The 24,072-nt window shown below is 43.5% G+C and overlaps 2 protein-coding genes across 2 annotated transcripts in view; one reads left to right on the top strand and one right to left on the bottom strand.

Moving 5' to 3' along the window:
* Pi4ka (phosphatidylinositol 4-kinase alpha) overlaps positions 1–14,814 on the bottom strand; it is a 123,120-nt gene extending 108,306 nt beyond the window's left edge. Inside the window, exons 1-2 of the mRNA XM_048343403.1 lie at positions 14,604–14,814; positions 1,296–1,412 (exon numbers count right to left, since the gene is read on the bottom strand). Coding sequence (XP_048199360.1) covers positions 1,296–1,412; positions 14,604–14,744 — 258 coding nt within the window. The 5' untranslated portion in view covers positions 14,745–14,814. The remainder of the gene's footprint in view (positions 1–1,295; positions 1,413–14,603) is intronic.
* A 231-nt stretch (positions 14,815–15,045) lies between these two features.
* The window catches only part of Snap29 (synaptosome associated protein 29), a 32,811-nt gene continuing 23,784 nt past the window's right edge, over positions 15,046–24,072 (top strand). Inside the window, exon 1 of the mRNA XM_048343407.1 lies at positions 15,046–15,360. Coding sequence (XP_048199364.1) covers positions 15,124–15,360 — 237 coding nt within the window. The 5' untranslated portion in view covers positions 15,046–15,123. The remainder of the gene's footprint in view (positions 15,361–24,072) is intronic.

Consider the following 24,072-nt stretch of genomic DNA (forward strand, 5'->3'; position numbering starts at 1 on the left):
CATATTTAGCTTGGTGCTAGTGGCTAATGCCTACAATCCTAGCTATTTAGGAAACTGAGACCAGACAATTATGATTCTAAGCCAGCCCAGGCAGGAAAGTCTGTAAGACTCTTATCTCCAATTAACCACCAGAAAACCGGAAATGGTGCTATGACTCAAAGTGGTAGAGGAGCACTAGCCTTGAGCAAAAGAGCTTAGGGACAAGGCCCAGGCCCTGAGCAAAAAAATAAAAAGAAAAAAAATACATTTAATGCCAAGCACAGTTCACTGCTGTAATCTCAGCTACTCAAGAAGCTGAGATATGAGGATCATGGTTCCAAGCCAGCCTGGGCAGGAAAGTCCACACAAGATCTTATTTCTAATTAACTCCCCAAAAGTGGAAACTAGAGCTATGGCTCAAGTGGTAGAGTGAAAAAGCTTAGGGACAGCACCCAGGCCCTGAGTTCAAGCCCCAATTCTAGCACAAAGCAAAAACAACAACAACAAACAACAGTATATATACTCTAAAAAGTTACTTCTATCACAGTTTCTAAAAAGATGGCATTATGCCAGAATTATCTTAAGTGATTTTTGTCCTTTGGAAGGGAAAAAAATTATACCTTTTAACTGAGCAATATGTTTCAGCCTATGGCTGGGAATATGGCCTAGTGTCAAGAGTGCTTGCCTTATATATATAAAGCTCTGGGTTCGATTCCTCAGCACCACATATGTAGAAAACGGCCAGAAGTGGCACTTTGGCTCAAGTGGCAGAGTGCTAGCCTTGAGCAAAAAGAAGCCAGTGACAGTGCTCAGGCCCTGAGTTCAAGGCCCAGGACTGGCCATAAAAACAAAACAAAACAACAACAAAAAATATATACATACGTGTGTGTGTGTGTGTGTGTGTGTGTATGTGTGTGTGTGTTTCAGCCTGTTCTGGAAGACACACTATTACTTCCTCGAAAAAGTTTAACTTGGGCTGGGAATGTGGCTTAGTGGTAGAGTGCTTGCCTGGCATACATGAAGCCCTGGGCTTGATTCTTCAGTACCACATAAATAGAAAAAGCCAGAAGTGGCGCTGTGGCTCAAGTTGTAGAGTGCTAGCCCTGAGCAGGGACAGTGCCCAGGCCCTGAGTTCAAGCCCCAGGACTGGCAAAATAAAAAAATAAAAAAAAAAGTTTTACTTTCTACAAAATAAATAAAATCACAAGGTTAAAATTCTTTCCTATCGCATTAAGTAAATATAAGCACATACAAATGTAGATTCTCTTCATAACTTCTTTATACTTGAAGACATACTAAATTTAGTAAAGACTTACCTGAAGATCAGATTCAATAAGAAAAATGCCCAATGCAATCACTGCATCTCTCCGTCTTTCATCTAGTTGGAAGATGCCATGGAAATCTACTGGACACATGCAAAGCAACTTTTGGACCTAGAAAATTAAATTTTAAAAAATAGCTTCAAAAATATAAGGCCACATTCAGAATAAGCCAGTCTTATAAATGTCCACATACCCAAATAAATGGTTATTTTATTTGAACTAACAAATCATGGGAGCCAAGTGTTGGCACTCCTGTAATCCTAGCTATCAGAAGGCTGAGACCTGAGAATTGCAGTTCAAAGTTAGCCCCACCATGAAAGTTCAGTGAGACTTTTATTTCCAATTAACTACCCAAAGTGGAGTTGTGTCTCAAGTGGCACAGCACCAACCTAGAGCAAAAAAAACTAAGGGGCAGCACCTAGGCCCTGAGTTCAAATTCCAATACCATCACACACACACACACACACACGCGCACACACACACATGCACACACACACAAATCTGGAAGTGGAAGTTGGCTAAGCTGGAGTGAAAAAAGCTAAGCAAAAGCTCAAGGTCTTCAGTTCAAGTCCTAGTACTCATACAAAATAAAACAAACAAAACCAGTCAGTCATAGTTATGCAAGCCTGTCATCCCAATAATCTGGAAAACAGAAATGGCAATATCTGGAGTTTGAGGCCAGCCCAGGCAAAAATGTTCACTAGATTCCATCTCATGGTATATGCCTGTTAACAACATGGGGAAACACAAATAAGAGTTCTGAAGATCAGGCAAGGCATAAGGCAAGACCCTATTTTGGCTCAAGTGGTAGAATACCTGCCTAGCTACCTCAGGACTCTGAATTCAATCCCCAGAACTGCCAAAACAAAAACAAAACAAAAAATCAGGCAAGGTGTAGTGGGTTTGAATCTCAGCTAACTAGGAGATGGCACAGGAGAATTTACAGAAACTACCCCAGGCTAAAGAAGCTATGAAATTGTCTTAAAGACACAAAAATAAATTTAAAAAGGTCTAGAGGCAGGGGTCAGGTGGTAGAGGGTTTGAATAGCAAGCCCAAGGCCCTGTGTTCAATCCCCACTATTGAGAAGAAAAAAATGGTTTTAAATCATTGAGCTGGGCATGGTGAGATACATACACTTGGAATCTCAATACTTGGGAGGCAAAGGCAGAAGAATCTCAAGGTCAACTTAGACAATATAGCAAAATCCTATCTCAAAATAAAAGAAAATAAAAATCTGAGAATGTGCCTCAGTAGTAGAGTGCTTGCCTAGGATGCACAAATCCCAGGGTTCAATTCCTCAGTACCACATAAACAGATAAAGCCAGAAGTGGCACTGTGGCGAAAGTGGTAGAGCGCTAGTCTTGAGCACAAAGAAGCCCAGAGATAGTGCCCAGGTCCTGAGTTCAAGCCCCAGAACTGGCAAAAAGAAAAAGAATCATAAAACAATATTCCCACTTGCTAAAACCATCATATACATGCCTCCAAAATATATATACTCTGAGGAGCATGGGCTGAGGACTAAAATGATTGTACACAGAGAAGAGGTAAGGGTCAATGTCTAACACTTATGCTTTGATACAAAGACAGTATATAGTACAGTAAGTGGGAGCTCTCACTCCCATGCCAATACCTATCTACAGTAAAAGGGCTCGTTTAAATACCAAATGGAGTACACCTCAAGTAGAGCTTTTAACTGCACTACATGTGGTAAGGACTTCCCAGCAATATCTTTTGTTAATAGATATGTTGAAGCAGGTAATAAATTGGCAACTTATTGAACAATATTGGAAATTTTGTATTATCTTTTTTGCTTTAAGCAACAGCAAATTTCCTTCCTTCCTTCCTTCCTTCCTTCCTTCCTTCCTTCCTTCCTTCCTTCCTTCCTTCCTTCCTTCCTTCCTTCCTTCCTTCCTTCCTTCCTTCCTTCCTTCCTTCCTTCCTTCCTTCCTTCCTTCCTTCCTTCCTTCCTTCCTTTCTTTCTTTCTTTCTTTCTTTCTTTCTTTCTTTCTTTGGTTGGGCCTGGGTGCTGTCCCTGAGCTCTTCAGCTCAAGGCTAGTGCTCTACCACTTTGAGCCACAGCACCACTTCTGGTTTTCAGGTATTTAATTGGAGATAAGAGTCTCACAGACTTTCTTGCTCGGGCTGGCTTTGAACTGCAGTCCTTAGATCTTAGCCTCAGTAGCTAGGATTACAGGTGTGAGCCACTAGGCACCCAGCTAACAGCAGATTTCTAAAAGGAACTGAAAACTTGACTTGCATAAATAGAAGCATAGGTAGTACAAATCTTAAATACATCTAGGCCAGAAAGAACTGAACAAAGCAATGAGAGAAACCTTTTATAAGGCCCGGACCTTATATTCTACAGAAGACTCAACAAAAAAGTTATTTACTGACATTCATATGATCAATGTGGCATATTTTAACAGTATGTTGTACATTGCTTGAATCTGCCCTGCAACTGCATTAACAAATTGCCAATGCCATTTTTAAAACCATTTGCAGCATAATAAAAAAATTAAATAAATAAAATAAAAATAAATAAAAAAGAAAGCAAATTGCACTGGATGTGGTATGTGCCTATCATCTCATCTACACAGGAGGGGTAGATAGCAGAATCATAGTCATGGCATGACCAGGCAAAAATATAAGAGACCCTATTAACAAAACAAAACAAAACAAAGAGGACTGGGTGTGTGTGGCTCACAAATGGTAGTGTGCTTACCTGTTAAACACATGTCCCTGAGTTAAAACCTCATTACTGATTTTTTTTAATAATATAATGAAAAGAAGAAAGCAAATTGCTTTTGTTAGTTTGAATGTTTTCCTTTTTGGTGCCAGTACCGGGATATGGTCTTTTCACTCACAGCTGATTCTCTATCACTTAAGCCACATCTCCATTTCCAACTTTTTGCTGGTTAATTAGAGATAAGGTCTCAGATTTTTTCTGCCTGCACTGGCTTCAAACTACAATCCTCACATCCCAGTCTCCTGTGTAGCTAGGACTACAGGAATGAGCTACTAGTACCTGGATGTTTAAATTCTAAAAAGACAAATAAAAAAGAATAATATGGGGCTGGGAATATGGCATAGTGGCAAGAGTGCTTGCCTCGTATACATGAAACCCTGGGTTCAATTCCCCAGCACCACATATATAGAAAATGGCCAGAAGTGGCGCTGTGGCTCAAGTGGCAGAGTGCTAGCCTTGAGCAAAGAGAAGCCAGGGAAAGTGCTCAGGCCCTGAGTCCAAGGCCCAGGACTGGCACAATAATAATAATAATGAAAAGAAAAGCAACTTTAGCTGGGTGCCAGTGGGTCACTTCTATAATCCTAACTACTCGGGAGGCTGAGATCTGAGGATCTCAGTTCAAAGCCAGCCTGGACAGGAAAGCCCATGAGACTCTTATCTCCAAAACCACTTAGAAAACCACAGGTGGCGCTGTGGCTCAACTGGTACAGAATTAGCTTTGAGCTGAAGAGGTTAGGGACAAAGAGCTTAGGGACAGCACCCAGGCCCAGAGTTCAAGCCCCAAGACAGACAAAAAAGAAAGAGAAAGAAAAGCAACTTTAGAGAAGAAAAACAATATTCTTGGGGCTGGGGATATGGCCTAGTGGCAAGAGTGCTTGCCTCATATAAATGAAGCCCTAGGTTTGATTCCTCGGCACTACATGTATAGAAAAGGCCAGAAGTGGTTCTATGGCTCAAGCAAAAATGAAGCCAGGGACAGTGCTCAGGCCCCACGACTGGCAAAAAAAAAAGAAAAAGAAAAAAGAAAAACAATATTCTTTGTCCTAACCAAGTTCCTTCTAGGAATGACTGTAAGCAAATAATTCGAAACTCAGTGTATTCTTACCTCAACCCTGCAAGTAGCTGGAAGTACAGATATATGCCACTGTGCCTAGACACACTTGAAAGGTAAATATCTTTGCTCTGTGTGTTTTTCTCTGTCTCTAGAGATTTCTTTAGGGACAAGATAAGAATCAAGCTTTGGTTTTTCTGATATATATAAATAAATCTAATATTGGGAACTTTGAACTGAGTGATAAGCCCATGGACTATGGAGTAAGATATGGCATCCTATTATGTCTCTGGCACAGACCAATTGAACAACTGAGCCTCAGCTTCTCTGCCTACCAGCAGATATTGGGTTAGAGGAGGTAATGTGACTGGTACAAAGGCACAAATACCAACTGGAGTCAGAACTCTTTCACATTACATCACATTTTTCATGCTAACTGCCCCTCAATAATGTGCTTCACATGGCTTCTGTGAGTGTCAACGAAGTCAATATGCTTTCGATACATTCATTCTCTATTTACTGGGCACATAAGCCATGTGAGGCACTGCACTTGCTACTACAGATGAAAAACAACCAGGGTGGGTGAAAAAAGGATCCCTCCCCCGGACTGAGATATGGCCCAAGTGGTAGAGCACTTGCCCCCTATAAGTGTCTGGATTCAATCCCCAGTAGTACAAAAAAAGTACCTCTCTCATTTTAGGCAGAACAGAGAGTATCAGAAGTTTTTTTCTATTGTAAATATTTCTGTAAATTCAACCAACTGGAAATTAAAATAGTACAGCAATCTTCTGAATCCAATTCTATTTTTATTTTATTCAATACTTCTCAGGTATGACCTTTGGAACAAAAGCCAATAGCAGGAAAAATAGGTTATTCCACTTTTATTAAATGTCTTAGGGTTTTTGTAATTAATTTTAAATCATTTACACTGCTACTTTTAGTACAGAAAGAAAAAAAGAAAAAAGCCTGATGTGGTGACTCATACTTGTAATAATAGCACTCCTTCTCAAGTGGTACAATCTAATGGGATTTTCAAAACTTAAACTATACAACAACTAGTATATAACTCAAGATTCCACAGGGACTATAGCTCAGTGTAGTGTTTACTTGGCATGTACACAGGCCTTGGTAGAACTCTCAGCAACATAAAAACACATACATACAGATGTATTTGCAAGCATGCGCGCACGCGCGCGCACCCACACACACATGTGCAATGATGAAGGCCCCTCAAAGACTGGCACAAAGTCTGAAAATGCCCTTGGAAACTCTTATGAGAAAAACATCAGAAGATTTGATCCTGGGCTCTATGGAAGTCACCACACATCAGGTAAGAAAGAACTAATTTTAACACTTACTAAGCTTAATCACCTACAGGGAACAGGTTTGTTAATTCACTTATTCCTTACAATAGCTCTTTAGGTAAATATTACTCATCTCTATTCTACAAACAAAATGAATCAGACACTAAGGAAGTCAAATTCTTTTTCTTTCCTTTTTTTTTTTTGGCCAGTCTTGGTGCTTGAATTCAGAACCTGGGCACTATACCTGACTTTCTTTTGCTCAAGGCTATGTTCTACCATTTGAGCCACAGGGCAACTTCTGCCTTTTTCTGTTTTTGTGGTACTAAGGAATCAAGTCAAGAGCTTCATGCATGCTAGGCAAGCACTCTACCACTAAGCCACATACCCAGCCCTCAAAGTCTTAAAAATAACACTGCTGCTTGGTGCTAGTGGCTCATGCCAGTAATCCTAGCTACTCAGAGGCTGAGATCTGAGGATAGTGGTCAGAAGCCAGCCTGGGCAGGAACATCCAGGAGACTCTTATCTCTAATTAATCAGCAAAAAGCAGGAGTGAAGCTACTGTTTAAGTGGTAGAGTGCTAGTCTTGAGCACAAAATCTCAGGGACAGTGCCCAGGCCCTGAGTTTAAGCCCAAGGACAGCACAAACACCACCACCAAAAAAAAAAAAAAAAAAAAAACTCCACTATAATCTCTTTCAAAATGAAAATACCATTAAAGTATTTTTTTCAGAATTAAACTCAAGGAAAAGTTACTTAATTTTAGGGGGCTATGGTTATCAAAGATCATGAAGCTCAAAATCTGCTAGTAATAGATAAAGGTTATTTCTATTTATAAGAAGGATCCATAGGGTTGGGAGCGTGGCTCAAAGGATACCTGACTAGCAAACACAAGCCCTGAGTTCAAACTCCATCATCACACACATATAAAAAAGATCCACATGGGGCTGGGAATACGGCATAATGGTAGAGTGCTTGCCTTGCATACATGAAGCCCTGGGTTCGATTCCTCAGCCCCACATATATAGAAAAAGCCAGAAAAAGCTGTGGCTCAAGAGGGAGAGTACTAGCCTTGAGCAAAAAAAGCCAGAGGCAGTCCTCAGGCCCTGAGTCCAAGCCCCAGGACTGGCAAAAAATAAAAATAAAAAATAACAATAAATCCACAGTGTTCTTCCTGCCATTTTGAGGAGTTCAATAAGTCAACAAAGCATAGGGAAGCTACAAGAATACCTTATTTAGACTTTGTTAAGAACTTATGGGCTGGAAGCCAGTGGCATATGCCTATAATACTAGCCACTAAGAAGGCTGAGATCTGAGGATTGTGATTCAAAGCTAGTCCTGGCAGGAAACTTTGTGAGATTCTCATCTCTAACCAACAACCAAAAGGCCACAAATGGAGCTGTGGCTCATGTAGTGGAGTGCTAGCCTTGAGCAAAAAGTTCAGGGATAGCACCTGGGCCCTGAATTCAAGTCCCAGTTCTGGCACACACACAAAAAAGAACTTAGAGTAATACCCTGATCCAAGGTACAGGTATCTCCATGAAGAAAAGGCTAAACCAAGGAACCCTCAAAAGTCTGGATGACTAAGCAGAAAACCAACAAAAGAAAGCCACGATAATAGCATTAACAAAGCTCACAAATTACACAACTTTTTAAGAGTGCAGCTAATGTTACTTGAAACCTCTGGGAGTCCTTTAAAAAAATCGAATCCACTGAAAACTAAAAACTAAGCTTTAAGATTTAGTGGCAGGGTTTTTGTTTTATTTTTCTGTGCAAAAACTTGAGAAACATACAAGTATTACTAGAATATTGCCATTTGAATGAGGGTACCAGGCATCAGATATGGACATATGTCTGTTCAATGCAAAGCAAGCAGGGAAGGTTTATTTCCCAAGTATACTATTATTTTAGAAAACACAAAATTTAAGTTAACACTTTCTAAGTAACGCAGAACCATCGTGAAAGACAAAGGCAACTGTGGCATGCTACACAGAGTTATAACTATCAGTGAAATAATAACTGTTCCTAAAAACAGCCCTGATACTTGTTTCATTAATAAGCTCTTTTGGTTTTCTATAGATGCACATAGGTCATCTACAGATGACTATACACAAGTAATGAGACAAAAGCTGAAGAAAAACAGCTGGGCACAAGTGGTTCACATCTATCATCCTAGTTGCTAATGCCTTTAGCCTAGCTTTGTGTTAACTGGAGTTAAGAGTCTTGTGGACTTTTGTGCCCAGGCTGTCCTTACCTCCTATTCCTCTCATAGGGACGCTCACTTGATTCCTGACCACACCTTCCAAGCCCTGGGACACACTGCAGTGGCACTTAGAGACACTCCAAAAGTAATGGAGCCAATTCTGCAGATCCTGCAGCAAAAATTCTGCCAGCCCCCCATCACTCCTTGATATGCTCATCATTGACCAACTGGGCTGCCTTGTTATCACTGCAAATGTAAAGGAAAAGGTGCTCTGATGAGGCCAGAAATATACAACTCACTAATCCTGACTAAACTTTGTTAATCCCCTTTCAATAGAAATGCAAAATTACAGGTTAGATTTATCTTATAACTGACCCAAATGATCACAACTATTTCAATGCTATATAGTAAGAATAGTGTAATAGTTCTATTTGTGCTAGAAAGAGGCTTAAACTAATTTCTTGTCATATAAATAGCATAAAATAGGAATTAAGTCAAAGTTACTTCCCTTTTAATTTTGTGTATGTGCACACGCATGCATGCTCATGCACTTACACGCCAGTAGTGGGGCTTGAACTTGGGGCCTACTCACTGTTTCCTAGCTTTTTCTACTCAAGGCTGGTGCTCTACCACTTGAGTGACACCTCCACTTCTAGCTTTTTGGTAATTGGAGAGAAAGTCTCACAAACTGTCCTGCCCATCTGACTTTGAACTACGATTCTCAGATTTCAGTCTCATGCATAGCTAAGATGACAGGCATGAGCCACTGGTGCTGGACCCTTTCAGTTCTTTTTGTTGTTAGTGGTGGTCATGGGCCTTGAACTCAGGGCCTGGGCACTGTTCCTGATTTTTACTCCGCAGACCAGTCTAAAGTCTTCTTCCCTGGACATCCAGTTTACATCTTCTGGAACATGTATATATACCAAGGAGGGTTCAGGCTGGCCCCAATGCCACAGTGCCATTTAAATATCCAATCAAGGGCTGGGGATATGGCCTAGTGGCAAGAGTGCCTGCCTCATATACATGAGGTCCTGGGTTCGATTCCCTAGCACCACATATACAGAAAATGGCCAGAAGTGGCGCTGTGGCTCAAGTGGCAGAGTGCTAGCCTTGAGCAAAAAGAAGCCAGGGACAGTGCTCAGGCCCTGAGTCCAAGCCCCAGGACTGGCCCCCCCCCCCAAAAAAAAATAGCCAATCAATAGCTAAGACACCTAGGGATTCTGGCATTCTGACTAAAGAAAAAAAGAGAGGTCACTCTAGGACATAAAGAAAAGACTGATCAAAGCCTGCTGAGGGTAGGGAGTAGAATGGAAAGGCAAGGAATGCTGCTTTCATTGCTAGCTCTGATCTAGACTCTGATAACCCAGGATCAGGGGCTACACAGGTATGCCCCAGTACAGAGGAGTGGAGGAAGGCAAGGCTAACAATTTTTTCTGGAAGCAGAAGAAGTGTACCAAGACAGCTAGGAGGAAGTTGGTAGGGGCAACTCAATTAATGTTCTAAAGGCAGGTGAGACCAAGAAACTAGAGCAAAATTAGCAGGCTAAAAGAAAATCAGAACCAAGCACTGGTGGCTCACACCTGTAATCCTAGCAACTCAGGATGCTGAGATCTGAGGATGGCCATTCAAAGCCAGCTGGGAAAGGAAAGTCCATGAGAAAGTAGAAGTCTGTAAATCGATGTGTATGAAGATTCCCATGTTGAAAACCATATCTTCTTGTTTTTCTCATCAACTCAGAGGGAAAGGGCTGAGAATAGAGTAGAGCTTGGTTCCAGAGGGCTTCTCAGAAAGTGATTTTTGAGGTGTGGTGAGCTCCAATTCGAGGGGCAAGCCTCTAGGAGAAGCCCAATAGGAAAAGTTCAAAGCTAAGACATGACCTGGAGGAAAAATGTCCACATATCTTGGGTTTAAATATCTGAACTTGACCGAAGACTACAGGCTTAGGATACCTCAGTAAATAACAAACTTGCAACAAATTTGACTTGCTACTGAATTTCTGCACCACTAAATTAGGGCTATTTACCTGGACTAGCACATATTAATAAACAAGAGTAGCTCAATAAATTTTTCTGAATGGAAGAGTAAAATAAATAGGAAAAAGTAAAGCCTAGTAAGTTGTACTAGGCTTGATGGCACATATAGCCTGGGATTAGAGTTGAGTGGCAAGAACATATAAACACAACTATGGCATGTAGAAGGACAAAGGTAGGGAAAGTATGTCATTAGATGTTTCAAGTGCCACTAAAAACATGTCAGTTGCTTGAATTACCAATATCTGAACTCAGATGTTACCAGGTCTACGAGCCCAGCAAGCTGAGCCTTCCCTAGGCCAACTCTATCTGTTCTAAGCCTCTTTCAGTCCTGACATCTCTCTCTCTGAAAGAAAAAAGAGAAAAATAAAAAGATGTGAGAGGTTGATTTTTCAACACTTATCCACCCCTTAAATCTCTCTTTGCTATCCCAAGAGGGTGATCAGAAATTTCTTTAAAAAATTTGAAACATTTTCCCCACTAAGAATGCTAAAAGCTTCTTGTCAATAGTTTAAAGGAAGGCAATGCAATAAGCAGACATATAGTATAGGACTAAATACTAACAATGATCCCTATCACAATCTTAGATAAAAATGCGAGGAATTCACTATTTCATCAGATTGGCTACCTACAGAAGCCTCCTGCAAAAATAACTTGTCTTGGGCTGGGAATGTGGCTTAGTGGTAGAGTTCTTGGCTACCATGTATGAAGCCCTGGGTTCAATTCCTCAGTACCACATAAACAGAAAAACCTGGAAGTGGCATTGTGGCTCAAGTGATAGAGTGCTAGCTAGCTTTGAGCAAAAGTAGCTCAAGGACAGTGCCCAGGCTCTGAGTTCAAGTCCCAGAACTGGAAAGAACAAACAAACACAAAACTTGTCTTGGGGGTCTCTAAGAATAGGTATAGTTGTGCTCCTGGCTAAATTTTATTACAGTGAAAGGCTTTCAGCAAGGGAGAAGGACACAGGTCATATCTAGAGAAAAAGACACAAAGACTTCATTACATTCTCTCCATTTTATAAGGGTAAACAAGTTTGTTCCTTACAACAACAGCAAAAAAAAAAAAGCAATAATATTGGTGCAATGTTTGTGTTCAGGGAAGTTTAATAAAGACTCAAAACACAGGTTTTATTGGGGTATGGTCACATAGGTACCATTTCCCAGAAGGAAAGTAGGTGTTTTGCATAAATTATATAATATATACAGTTTAGGCACAGTGAACCAGGCTTATCAGAGAATGGAAGAAAACATTCAAGTATCAAGTTCCCATATGCTGGTCATGAGCCAATCTTGCAAGTTCTTATAAAAGACAATAAGTAGAGTCTCTGACCTGTTCGATTAACTTTTCTGCTAATGAGTGATGATAAATATTGCTAGTAAGATCAAATACTTTCCAAAGTATGTGGTGTTAGGGAGCTACCAACATAAGGCAGCATTAACTAATTGAAAAATAAACTGCAATCTTTTTTATTTAACTTTTATTGTTATTATAAAGGTGATGTACAAAGGGGTTATAGTTACATAAGTCAGGTAAAGAGTACATTTCTTTTTGGACAATGTCACCCCTTCTCTCCCTCTCTCCCAGTTTTTTCACAGCAATCTTGATAATTTGAGCAATTACAAGAAACAAAGCTAACTATATTGCAATTATAAAATCGTGTGTGTGTGTGTATGTGTGTGTTTTTTCTGGGAATTATATGTAAGGTCTCACTTGTGGTAAGAGCTCTACTTAGCACACACTACCAGTGAGCTACACTCAGAGCTCCCATAATGTTCTGACTAGTGAACAATGTAGAAAGCAAACTGAACTCAATGTGCCTTTTCAGAGTTACTGAGTGGGAAAGGGTACTTAATCACTGCTAGAGCTGTAGGATCTGCTTCTTTAAAAACTTCCAATTCATGTTACTCATTTCTCCATGAATCTAACAATCAAACTATTGATATACTTGTTGGTCTTATGCTAAGAAGAGAATGTGCCAGCTAGTTGGAATGGGTCTGTTAGTAAACCGACATTGTTGTCCATTATTAGCCAGCCTTCTCTAATTAGAGATAAATCTCTCAGTTTTGTCTGCCGGGGGCTAGCTTAGAACTGAGATCCTCAAATTTCAGCCTCCTGAGTAGTTAAGTACCCAAATCTGTGTGTGTATGTGTGTGTGTGTGTGTGTGTGTGAGAGAGAGAGAGAGAGAGAGAGAGGAAATGAATCTCTATATATTGCCAAGGCTGGCCCAAAACTCCTAAGCTCAAGCATCCTCCTGGCCCAGAAGTTGGGATTATATGCTCAGGCCAATGTGTACAGAATATATTCCCTCTTAATTAGAAGTCAAGTTGGCATCAGTCTCCCAGGATCTGCTCACCTTGCAAGTGAGTGATAAAAATCAAGTTTGAAAATGCACAAGGCCAAACAAAGTCACTCTGCCAAAGTGCCTAAAACATGCTCACTGCTTTCCCCATCCCCAGGGCACAAAACCACTCCTAACTGCTTGCAGGCAGGTCTGTAGTCACTGCTGCTCTTGACATGTCAAAAATGATCCTTTTTCCATTCCAGAAAGTTGAGTGGACAAACCACCCTATTTCTTTAGTGCTAACATAACATTGGTGAGAAAGAAAGCAGATACTTAATGCTTACCTATTCTGTACCTAGCACTGGGCCAGACACTTTATATTTGAATTCATTTAATCAGAATCATGCCTCGTACCCTGAGTGGTCCAGGCTTGTAATCCCTAGCTACTCAGGAGACTGAGACCCAAGGATTAAGGTTCAAAACCAGCCCAAGAAGCAAAGTCAGTGAGACTCACCTCCAATTAACTTCCAAAAACTCGGAAGTGGAGCTGTGGATCCAGTAATAGAGCACTAGCCTTGTGTAAAAAGGTTTAGGGGCGGGGCTGGGGATATAGCCTAGTGGCAAGAGTGCCTGCCTCGGATACACGAGGCCCTAGGTTCGATTCCCCAGCACCACATATACAGAAAACGGCCAGAAGTGGCGCTGTGGCTCAAGTGGCAGAGTGCTAGCCTTGAGCGGGAAGAAGCCAGGGACAGTGCTCTCAGGCCCTGAGTCCAAGGCCCAGGACTGGCCAAAAAAAAAAAAAAAAAAAAGGTTTAGGGGCCCTGAGTTCAAGCCCTAGAAATCAACACACACACCCCCCACAAGTTACCACATTTTACAAACAAATGGAAGCTCTGAGAGTTAAAGTAACTTTTCCAAGAGGATGTACAAAAAGACCAAATGTAGGTAAGACCCTAACATCCTATATTTGTGTTCTTTCCACAATCCCAGGCGCACCTTAAGGTAGCCTTTCACCTTCTATCTATATAAGAATTCCTCTGACACCACGCTCTCTTCTGCAGCAACCCCGGGTTCAGTTCTCTGCCCACAGCCCACAGACGGTTCACCTTTTCATCACGCCACTATGTCTTCCCCAAATACACATTTTACCCAACCTAACGACCCCAACCTCGGAGAATAGTACTGCGTAGTCAGAAAGCACTTTGGGATACAGTGCTCCATCAGCCCTTCATTACAAACCAGTGAAGTGGGCAAAACGGGCAAAAGCACCCCTAGTGACACGAGTGGAACATCTCCCCAAGGTCATTTGGTGAAACCCAGGGAAATTGGAAGCAGAGCCCCCCGGCTTGGACCTTCTGGTTCTGGTCTTTAGCCCACCGCTCCTCACGGCGTCCAAATCCGGGACACCGCCGCAGCCCAGTCACAAGATGCCCATCCCGTAACTCGGCACCGCACGCACACATCCCAAGGGTCCCCCGCTGGCCCGCACGACCCCTCGGCCCCTCTTTTCACCAGACCCTTCCCCACACGCTCCTCGCGGACTGCTCCACTCGGGAGTTCCCCGTTGGTCGTCGCAAGCTGCCCGCGACTCCCCAACTCGGGCTCCCAAAGACCCTCGTCGCGCCCACGCTTTACCACTCCAGATCCCGCCTCCTGTCAGCCCGCGGCCGAAACAGCGGAGGTTACCTTCTCCAAGGATGCCGGTCTCTGCACTGCCAGGGAGCGGGCCAATGAAAGGACAGTGTTGAAATAGAAACCCCGCGAGGCGCCGGACCCGGAGTTGGTGCCGGAGCCGCTACTACTTCCCCGGGCCGCGGCTGCCGCCATCGTCGTGGGCGCCACGGCGATGCCCGCCGGCTCTCCACACCCGGCCTGCGAGCGCCCGACTTGGCGTCGCGGGCGCAGGCGCATCCGGCTTCCCCGGACACGTGATCACTGTGTTGCAGGCGCCCGGTGGGGCGTGGTCACGGGACGGTCCCACTGCAGTGGGGAGGGGCGGACCCAGGATGTAGGCTGTGGCAGCGTGCGCCGGACGTGGTCTCCCCCCGAGGTCGGCAGCGATGGTTGGCTCCGGAGGCGGGGCTGCGGAGCAACACCAGCGGAAGGAGCTCGCGCGGCTGCAGCTCAGTCGACTGACGGGGCGTGTCTCTAGGCGGCCGGAGACCACGCTCCTCCTCCTTCCGCGTTCGAGACCAGAGCTGACACTATGTCTGCCTACCCGAAAAGCTACAATCCTTTCGACGATGACGCGGAGGACGAGGAAGCCAAGCCAGCCCAATGGACGGACAATCGCGACCTCCCCAGTGGACACGACGCTCCTATGGACAGGCAGCAGTACTTGCGACAGGAGGTTCTGCGCAGGGCCGAGGCCACGGCCGCCAGCACCAGCAGGTCTCTGTCCCTCATGTACGAGTCTGAGAAGGTCGGGGTCGCCTCTTCTGAGGTGAGCCTGGGGTAGGACTGGGCCGAACTGGTCAGTCTCATCATTGTCGAATGTGATCAAGAAATGTTTTATTCACGGCCTTTTGAAAAATATTCTAATTGCCTATTATAGGTTCTCGTACCAGTGACTTGATAGTTCGTAATAATCTGCTAATACGTAAAAAGATACGTATCTGCTGTACTTGCAAAAAAAAGGCAGTTTACACCGAGACTCTGTAAGCAGAGTTGACACCCCTTCCTAGTTCAAAGGTAAACTCTGTCCAAGTGAGTAAAAACTCCAAACAGCAGGAAAACTGAGAGACATGGAGTATTTGCTGTTGTTGTTGCTGCTGCTGCTGTTGTTTTAACAAAGTTTCTTGGGCAAAGCCCTTGGTGCATGACCCAGAAAGAGTGGGGACAGGACAAAGCTACTGGTGCCAGGTGACACCCTGAGGCATGGTAGCAAATGAGCCTTGAGTTCCTCCTTTGCCCAACATTGGGACTACTGAAGTCTGAGATGCCTGTCCTGACACCTACTGAGTAAGCCTGAGTAAGCCCTATCCTGTGTTTGTTTGAGTGTAGGGCCAAATCCTACCAGGACAGTGTGTGGGTTGTGACCGTTTTGTGCTCCAGTTGATCTTTGTCAACTCCTCATCCACAGATTTCAAACTAAGGGTCTCAGTGAACACTATCCTTAAACACCCCATTCTCATCTCAGTTTTGTTTAGGCAGAGAAAAAAAAATCAATAAATTAATGACATATCCGCTAAGAATAATTTTATGTGTTTTTGCAATGAATAGTTGGAACTACTGTCTTCCTTCTCTAGTCTTCATAACTCTTCTCTGGCAATGTTCATTTACACCTGATTATTTCAGGTTTGGGACAGGCATTAGATGTATTGGTTAACTTCTCAAATAGTCATCTGTGTTGTTCTCTACTGCGGCTAGTATCCTTGGGGTAGTTTTTCCATTCCTTTTTCTCCCAGTTGATAATCTATCCTGGTTGGTAATGTCCCTTATTATTTTTTGCCTTGCCTTGTTAAGGAAGTTTGTCTTAGGATTCATATAGCTCCTATTCACTAGAGGTTTTTTGTTGTTGTTGTTTTGTTTTGTTTTGTTTGCCGGTCCTGGGGCTTGAACTCAGGGACTGAGCACTGTCCCTGGCTTCTTTTTGCTCAAGGCTAGCACTCTACCACTTGAGCCATAGCGCCACTTCTGGCTTTTTCTATATATGTAGTGCTGAGGAATCTAACCTAGGGCTTCATGTATATGAGGCGAGCACTTTACCACTAGGCCATATTCCCAGCCCCTTTACTAGAGTCTTATAAAAACGTCCAAATGGAAAGTCTAGCTTGGATTTAGAGAAATCACTTGATGTTTTAGGGCCCTGGTATTCAGGTCACTTTTTCTTGCAAAAGAGTATTACTGTGTATTCCAGGCTGGCCTTGAACTTGAAGGTCTCCTCTTTCAGCTTCTGGATTGCTAAGATTACAGGTATAAACATCTACATCTGGGGCCGGGAGTGTAGCCTAGTGGTAGAGTGCTTGCCTAGCATGCATGAAGCGCTGGGGTTTGATTCCTTGGTACCACATATACAGAAAAAGCCAGAAGTGGTGCTGTGGCTCCAGTGGTAGAGTGCTAGCCTTGAGCAAAAGAAGCTCAAGGACAGTGTCCAGGTCCTGAGCTCAAGCCTCAGTACTGGCAAAAAAACAAATACATATGGCTATGAGCAAGTGACTTGATTGAGGGTTCCGAGGGTGGTGGGGACCTGGACACAGAACAAAATAAAATAAGAAATCAGAATATTACAAACTAAAAGATTGTAGCAGAGGATAAACTTGAATGTGGCTTTCAAGGCTGAGGTGTAGGCAAGTGAAGTGAAATGAGGATGAGGGATGTTTTCAAAGAACATAGGAATATGAACTAGCCTGGCAACAGTGCTCCTAAGCAGACCATGATGTGATCAGAGAAGGAAAAAGAGAAGGCAGTTTAGGAGCCATAGGAAGCCAGAGGGGAGGGTCTTGTCAGTTAACTCAGAAGAGTCAATACATATAGGATGTGAATTTTGTGATACAAATAGTGCTTATCATGCCCCATGGTGCCCCAGAAGTCCTCCTTCTCTAGGCAGTACAGACTATGAGCACAGAGGCATAGGAGGCTTGGCCTGAATGTTTTCAGAGAGCTACAGTATGAGATGACTATCTGGGCAGGTGATAGGCTCTCTCACCAGCATTATTACACATTGTATTTTTCCATGACTGAGAGATCAGTTCCTGGTAGTCAGGAATGATCATCATACCACTGGTAGTACTCAGTACTATCCAAACTGTCTCTGAATCACTGTCTTTCCCTTCAGTGTTCTGATGGGATTGGAGAAACTAAACTCCTCTGCTATCCATGCATAGTGTGGCTCCCCACAACCTCCAGTCCCTTGATTAACCTAGATGGATACCTGCTGGATACCCAGCACATGAAACATGCCAACACAGAACAGAGTTTTATAGAAGATTAGGAGTTTGCAGGAGAGCACAATTCAATCCCAGCTTGGTAGAAGTAGGAAAATTACCTAGTCAAGTTACCTCTACCAAAGGAGAACTTCTATTATCCTACTGTGTAACCTAGCAAGGTTGGTTTCTAAGAAGGATTCTGGCCCAGCTTATAAAAATCAAAGGACAGAAAAGTAGTCAGGACAGTGCAGATACCACCTGGCTGACCTGATAAACACTTTTCAGAGCATGCAAGGAGACTTCTAGACAGACTTGTAGGGCATGCGTCTCTTCATCTATTTCAAAAGCATGATTTATTTCTTCTTTTCCTCAAGTTTAATGTTTGTGAAGAGATTGTAGTGGTACATACTTGTAATCCCTACTACTCAAAAAGTGAGATGAGAGGATCAGGGCTGAAGGCCAGCCCAGGCAAAAAGTTAACAAGATCCTATCTCAAAAAACCAAAGCAGGGCTGAGAATGTGACCTAGTAGCAAGAGTGCCTCGTATACATGAAGCCCTGGGTTCAGTTCCTCAGCACCACATACATAGAAAAAGGCCAGAAATGGCGCTGTGGCTCAAGTGGCAGAGTGCTAGCCTTGAGCAAAAAGAAGCCAGGGACAGTGCTCTGGCCAAAAACAACAACAACAACAACAAAAAAGGCAAAGGTGCCGAGCCAGCGCTAGTGGCTCATACCTATAATCTTAGCTACTCAGCAAGCCCAGACAGGAAAGTCCATGAAACTGCTACCAGTTAACCATCAAAAAAGCTGGAAGTGGAGTTGTGACTCAAGTGGTAGAGCACTAGCCTTAAGCACAAAAACTCAGGGACAGTGCCCAGGCCCAGATTTCAAGCCCCAGAACCAGTATAAAAAACAACAACCCAATCAGGGTATGGTGGTACACCCTGTGATTACATGGTGTAATCAAGAGTGCAAGTGGAATAGGCAGGAGGAAGCAGTAGGAGGCTAGCCTCCTACCAAGAGCCTACCAAAAAACAAACTAAAGCAAAAATGGTATGGCTCAAGTGATAGAGCTCTTGCCTAACAAGTACTGGACCCTGAATTTAATCTCCACTGCCACCATTCACGTGGTTCAAAGATCAAAATATACAAAAGGGTGTGAGATGTCCTCCCACCCCCGACCTTAGCCTCCTTCTTTCCCTAAGATAGTTAACCTCGGCCTTTTCAGTGTCATATTCTGTATATAAAGACATAGTTCTAACTCTTCATTTTAACTTAAATTCTGATCTGCACAATGCTTAATGAGATTTTACTTCAGTTATATGTAATGAGCTCTTGGGTGGGAGGGTTATATGCATAGTTTTTGTTTTTTGCTTATTTGGAGAACCATTATTAGGGCTTGAACTCAGTGCCTCACATTCTTGCTTAACTTTTTTTCTCAAGGCTGGCATATACCACTGAAGTCACATGTTCACTTATGACTTTTTTGCTGGTTAATTAGAGATGAGTCTCTCAGATTTGTCTGCTTGGGATGGCTTTGAATCTCGATCCTCAGGTCTCAGCCTCCTGCATAGCTAAGACTACAGGTGTAAGCCACATATGCCTGGCTTGTTGTAGTTGTTCGTTTTAGTTCTTGTCATTACTGGGGATTGAATTTAGGTCCCTGTGCTTGCTAGGCAGGTCTCTACCACTTGAGCCATGCCTCCAGCACCTTTGTGTATTGATTATTTTTCCAGTTATGGTCTCACTTTATTCCCAGACTACCTTGAGTTATAATCCTCCTATTTGAGCTTCTCTGTAGCTAGAATAATGGGCACATGCCATTGTGCCCAACCACTGGTTGAGATGGAGTCTCACAAACTTTTATGCCTGAACTGGCCTCAAACCTCCATCCCCCAATCTCTACCCCCCAAGTAGCTAAGATTACAGACTTGAGTCATTACGCCTGCCATGTTTGGCAGTGTTGTGTTCAATTAAGCAGGTGACTTCTGTTTGTGCGGCCTGTCCCCTAATGCAAGGGGTTGGGGTGCTTTGCACCATTGGCTTCTAACCAGGACATGATTATTATATATGGTTTCACCAGCCTGCCAGAGATCCCCACTTGCGTGAGACACAGCTTCCCTTTTATCAGCCTAGCGTATTCTAGTGATATTTTCTGAGGCCTGGAATCTCAGTTCAACAGAACCTAGGGGGAAGAAAATAGCCCAAGCTCAAATGGCTGCCATGGCAACTTCAGTGAAATGGAGATTTAGTAGAATTCACACATAACACTGAAACTACCTTAGCCAGCACAACCCATCTCCATATTTGTAGCAGACAGCAGGCACTGAAGCCATGCCAGGCATTTAGCAAAGTGGAAAAGACAAGAACACCACTCTCGTAGCCCAAGCATTGGCCATCAAGAAAATCTATTTTGATGCCCCCATAAATTAGACACACTGCCGCAGAGTGTGCCCTCCTACTTTGATCTTCGAATAGTCCATTCTCAGCCAAGTGCTGTGCTGAACAGAGGTAGCCCTCCCAAGCAGCCCATAGTGATTCTGAGGCAGCAAACTTCTTAGTAAAAGCTTAGACAAGTGGGAGCTAATAGCTTACACATATAATCCTAACTATGCAAGAATCTGAGATCCGAAGATGGCCATTGAAAGCAAGCCTGGGAAGAAAAGTCTATGCATTTCTTATCTCCAGTTAACCTGTAAATAGCTGAAAGCAGAGCTTTGACTCAAGTGGAAAGTGCCACCCTTGACTGAAAAGGTAGGGGACAGAACCAAGTCTTGAGTTCAAGTCCCCATACTGGCATATACCACACACATATAAAAAAAAAAAATCTTGGGCTAGGAATATGGCCTGTGGCAAGAGTTCTTGCCTCCCATACATGAAGCCCTGGGTTCAATTCCTTAGCACCACATATATAGAAAATGGCCAGATGTGGCACTGTGGCTCAAGTGGCAGAGTGCTAGCCTTGAGCAAAAAGAAGCCAGGGACAGTGCTCAGGCTCTGAGTCCAAGCCCCAAGACTGGCAAAAAAAAAAAAAATCTTTTAGAGGCAGAAAGACAGCTACTAGATTAAATAATTCCCCTATAGGTTTCTCAAGGTCAGCTGTGGAGGAGGCATCTCTTACCCATCTCTTCTTTGGCTTTCTACCTGCCTGACCTGCCTTTTCCACAGTATCTTACTTAGGGATCTCACATAGGCTTATCTGGTCTCAGTTCCAGAAACCAGAAGGCCCATGGTCCCCATCATAAGTCACCTTGTGAACCTAAACTCACTAGCCTAGCTAAATCACTCAAGTAAACAGAGACACTCTTATCAAGCAGGTATTCCAAGGGCAAGAAACTGGGCAAGGGCCAGATCTTTTATTGGAATGTGTAGACAACTCAGACCTTTGCTCAATCCAGTTATCCACACATGTGAAATCAGTGACACCAGCATCATCACCTTTGCCCTAAGTGAGTTGGGGGTTTTGGTTGGGTTTTTTTGGTTGGTTGGTTGGTTTTGGCGATGCTGGGGACAGAACCCAGTCCTCATGTATAATAGGCAAATAGTCTACAACTGAGCTACAAAACCCAACCTAGCAGATGTTTCTTTATTGTTGTTGGTTGTAGGGCTTGAACTCAGGGTCTGGGTGCTGTCCTGAGCTTTTTCTTTTTTTTTTAATTTATTTATTAATTGAACACAAAATTTTTGGACAGGGTGTTGTGCAAAAGGTACAGTTACATAGTAGGGGAGTGTGTACATTTCTTGTGATATCTTACACCCTGTTTTTCTTTCCCTTCTCTAGATCAGGTAGACATATATACAATATACAATGTATCAAGAACATATACAGTAGCCATGTGGCTGTGCCCAAGAAAATTCGCCTAGGGCTTTAAATGCCACAGTGCCACTTCCAGTTTTCTAGTGGTTAACTGGAGATAAGAGTCTCACAGACTTTCCTGCCCCCTTCGAACAACAATCCTCAGAACTCAGCTTCTTGAGTAGCTAGGATTACAGGTGTGAGCCACTGGCACCCAGCCTAGCAGGTTTTCATATATCCTAAGATTTACAGCTACTTCAGGCAGAGTTCAGGTTTAAGTGTGTTCCACACAGGTGCCCTGCCTGGTGGATGCCTGCTCCCTTGGGAGAGGCGAGGCCTAATGGTGATACATTTCAAATTTTGAGATTAAGTTTACTAACTCCAGATTTATATCTATATACTTATCTGTTTGTTCCCGAGTTTAATTATGAGTTCTGTATGAGAACCTTATCATCAGGAGAAATGAGCTTCATCTGATATTAAATAGGAACAAGGCAGACACTTCCCTAGAAAGGCTTTAGCATTGTTTCCCCCCATGTTCTCTGCCAGGTCCTGCTGGCTGTCTCCACCCTTTCCCCTCAGAGCTGTCCCACCAGTCTACTTCCCCTCTCAGTTCCTCAGCTGTCCCAGGCTGGCATGTTGCACCCTCTGTCCCATGCTTTCTTCCCTACCCCATTCTTTAGACTCTCTAACCTCTCAGCCCTCTATCTATCTATCTATCTATCTATCTATCTATCTATCTATCTATCTATCTATTTTGCCCCAGTTCTGGGGCTTGAACTCAGAGCCTGGGCACAGTCTCTAGCTTTTTTCCCCCGCTCAACGCTGGAGCTCAGACACATCCACGTCCAGCTTTTGGAGGACTTTTCCACCTGGGTGGACTTCAAACTTTGATCCTCAGATCTCAGTCTTCTAAGTAGCTAGGATTACAGGTGTGACTTCCCTCCTTCCCCCCAGGCCCTCTCAGCTTTCATTCTCTCCTCGAATGTTACCAGGAACCCTCTCTAACACATAACTTTCTTAAACTAGTAGGGGAATCTTTCTCCCACCCTCCTGCGTAGGACTATCCGGCAGAAGAGCTGCCCCATGTGAATATAATAGCTTTTTTCCCCCTTATCTTTCCCATGAGACTAAGCTTAGTAAAGCAAAGGCCTGTCCTGTGCCTTCAATTCCTAGCACCACAATGCAACTTTATGTCACTAAGCACTATCAGGACAGAGATTTGGGAGATGTGTTATTTCTCCCCACCCAAAGTTCCTGCACCTCGAAGGGTACCTGGAAGTGAGTAGTTGCTTTTTAATACCTGGGCAGTGGTCTCTCAGCACCTCTGTGGGTGCTTTTGTGCCTTCAAGAATCCTATAGCATCGTGTCCTCTCAGAGACCTTGAACACGACAGGCCTGGTGGACATCATCTCACCTGAAGCAGTCAGTGCTCTCAAAGGGTCTTTGTCTACCTACCTTCTGTTTCCCCTTGCAGCCTCATGAATCACTCTATTTGACCAGACCAAAAAACAACAACAACAAAAAAAAACAGCCAAAGAGGAATTGAAAAAAATAATTCTATCTATATCTCTGTTTTTCTCTTTCTTTCATCCCTTGACCAGCAGTCCAATCAAATCCTTTCTCTGATCTATTTTGTTGTTGTTGGTCCTGGGGCTTGAACTCTGGGCCTAGGGCGCTGTTCCTGAGCTCTTCAACTCAAGGCTACTGTTCCACCACTTTGAGCCACAGCACCACTTCTGGTTTTCCGGTGGTTTGTTGGAGATAAGAGTCTCTTGGGCTTTCTTGGCTGGCTTTGAGGCTGGCTTTGAACCATGATCTTCAGATCTCAGCCTCTGTAGTAGCTAGGATTACAGGTGTGAGCCACCAGCGCCCAGCTCTCTGATCTTTTGTTATTCCCATCTAACTTTTGTACTCCTTGCAGAATTCAAGGAATGAGGGCAAAGGAGACCTCCTCACCTGTAGTAATGCTAAGTAATCACTGTGTACTCATCCTTCCCCAAAGTGAAGAGGGGAGGGGGGGATGAGGGATGTTCCAAAACTTACTCCTCTTACAGCCACCCCGGAGAAGACATGATATGGCCCACTTCTTGTTTCATTTTTGCCAATCACTCCACTTCCAGTTTTCTGGTGGTTAATTGGAAATAAGAGTTTCACAGACTTTCCCACCTGGGCTGGCTTTGAACTGCTATCTTCAGATCTCCTCCTCCTTGGTAGCTAGAATTACAGGCATGAGCCACCAGAGCCTGGTGATATGGCCCACTTATAGTGGATGTGAGCATACCTCAGGACAGAAAGGCTTGAGGCCTGGTATGGGGGCTTATACTCTGGACTTGAGCACTATCCCTTAGCTTTTTGTTTGTTTTGTTTTTTTGCCAGTCCTGGGGCGTGGGCCCAGGACTCAGGGCCTGAGCACTGTCCCTGGCTTCTTTTTGCTCAAGGCTAGCACTCTACCACTTGAGCCACAGCGCCACTTCTGGATTTTTTCTATA

Source organism: Perognathus longimembris, chromosome 3, assembly GCF_023159225.1.
Source record: "Perognathus longimembris pacificus isolate PPM17 chromosome 3, ASM2315922v1, whole genome shotgun sequence".
Classification (NCBI taxonomy): Eukaryota; Metazoa; Chordata; class Mammalia; order Rodentia; family Heteromyidae; genus Perognathus; species Perognathus longimembris.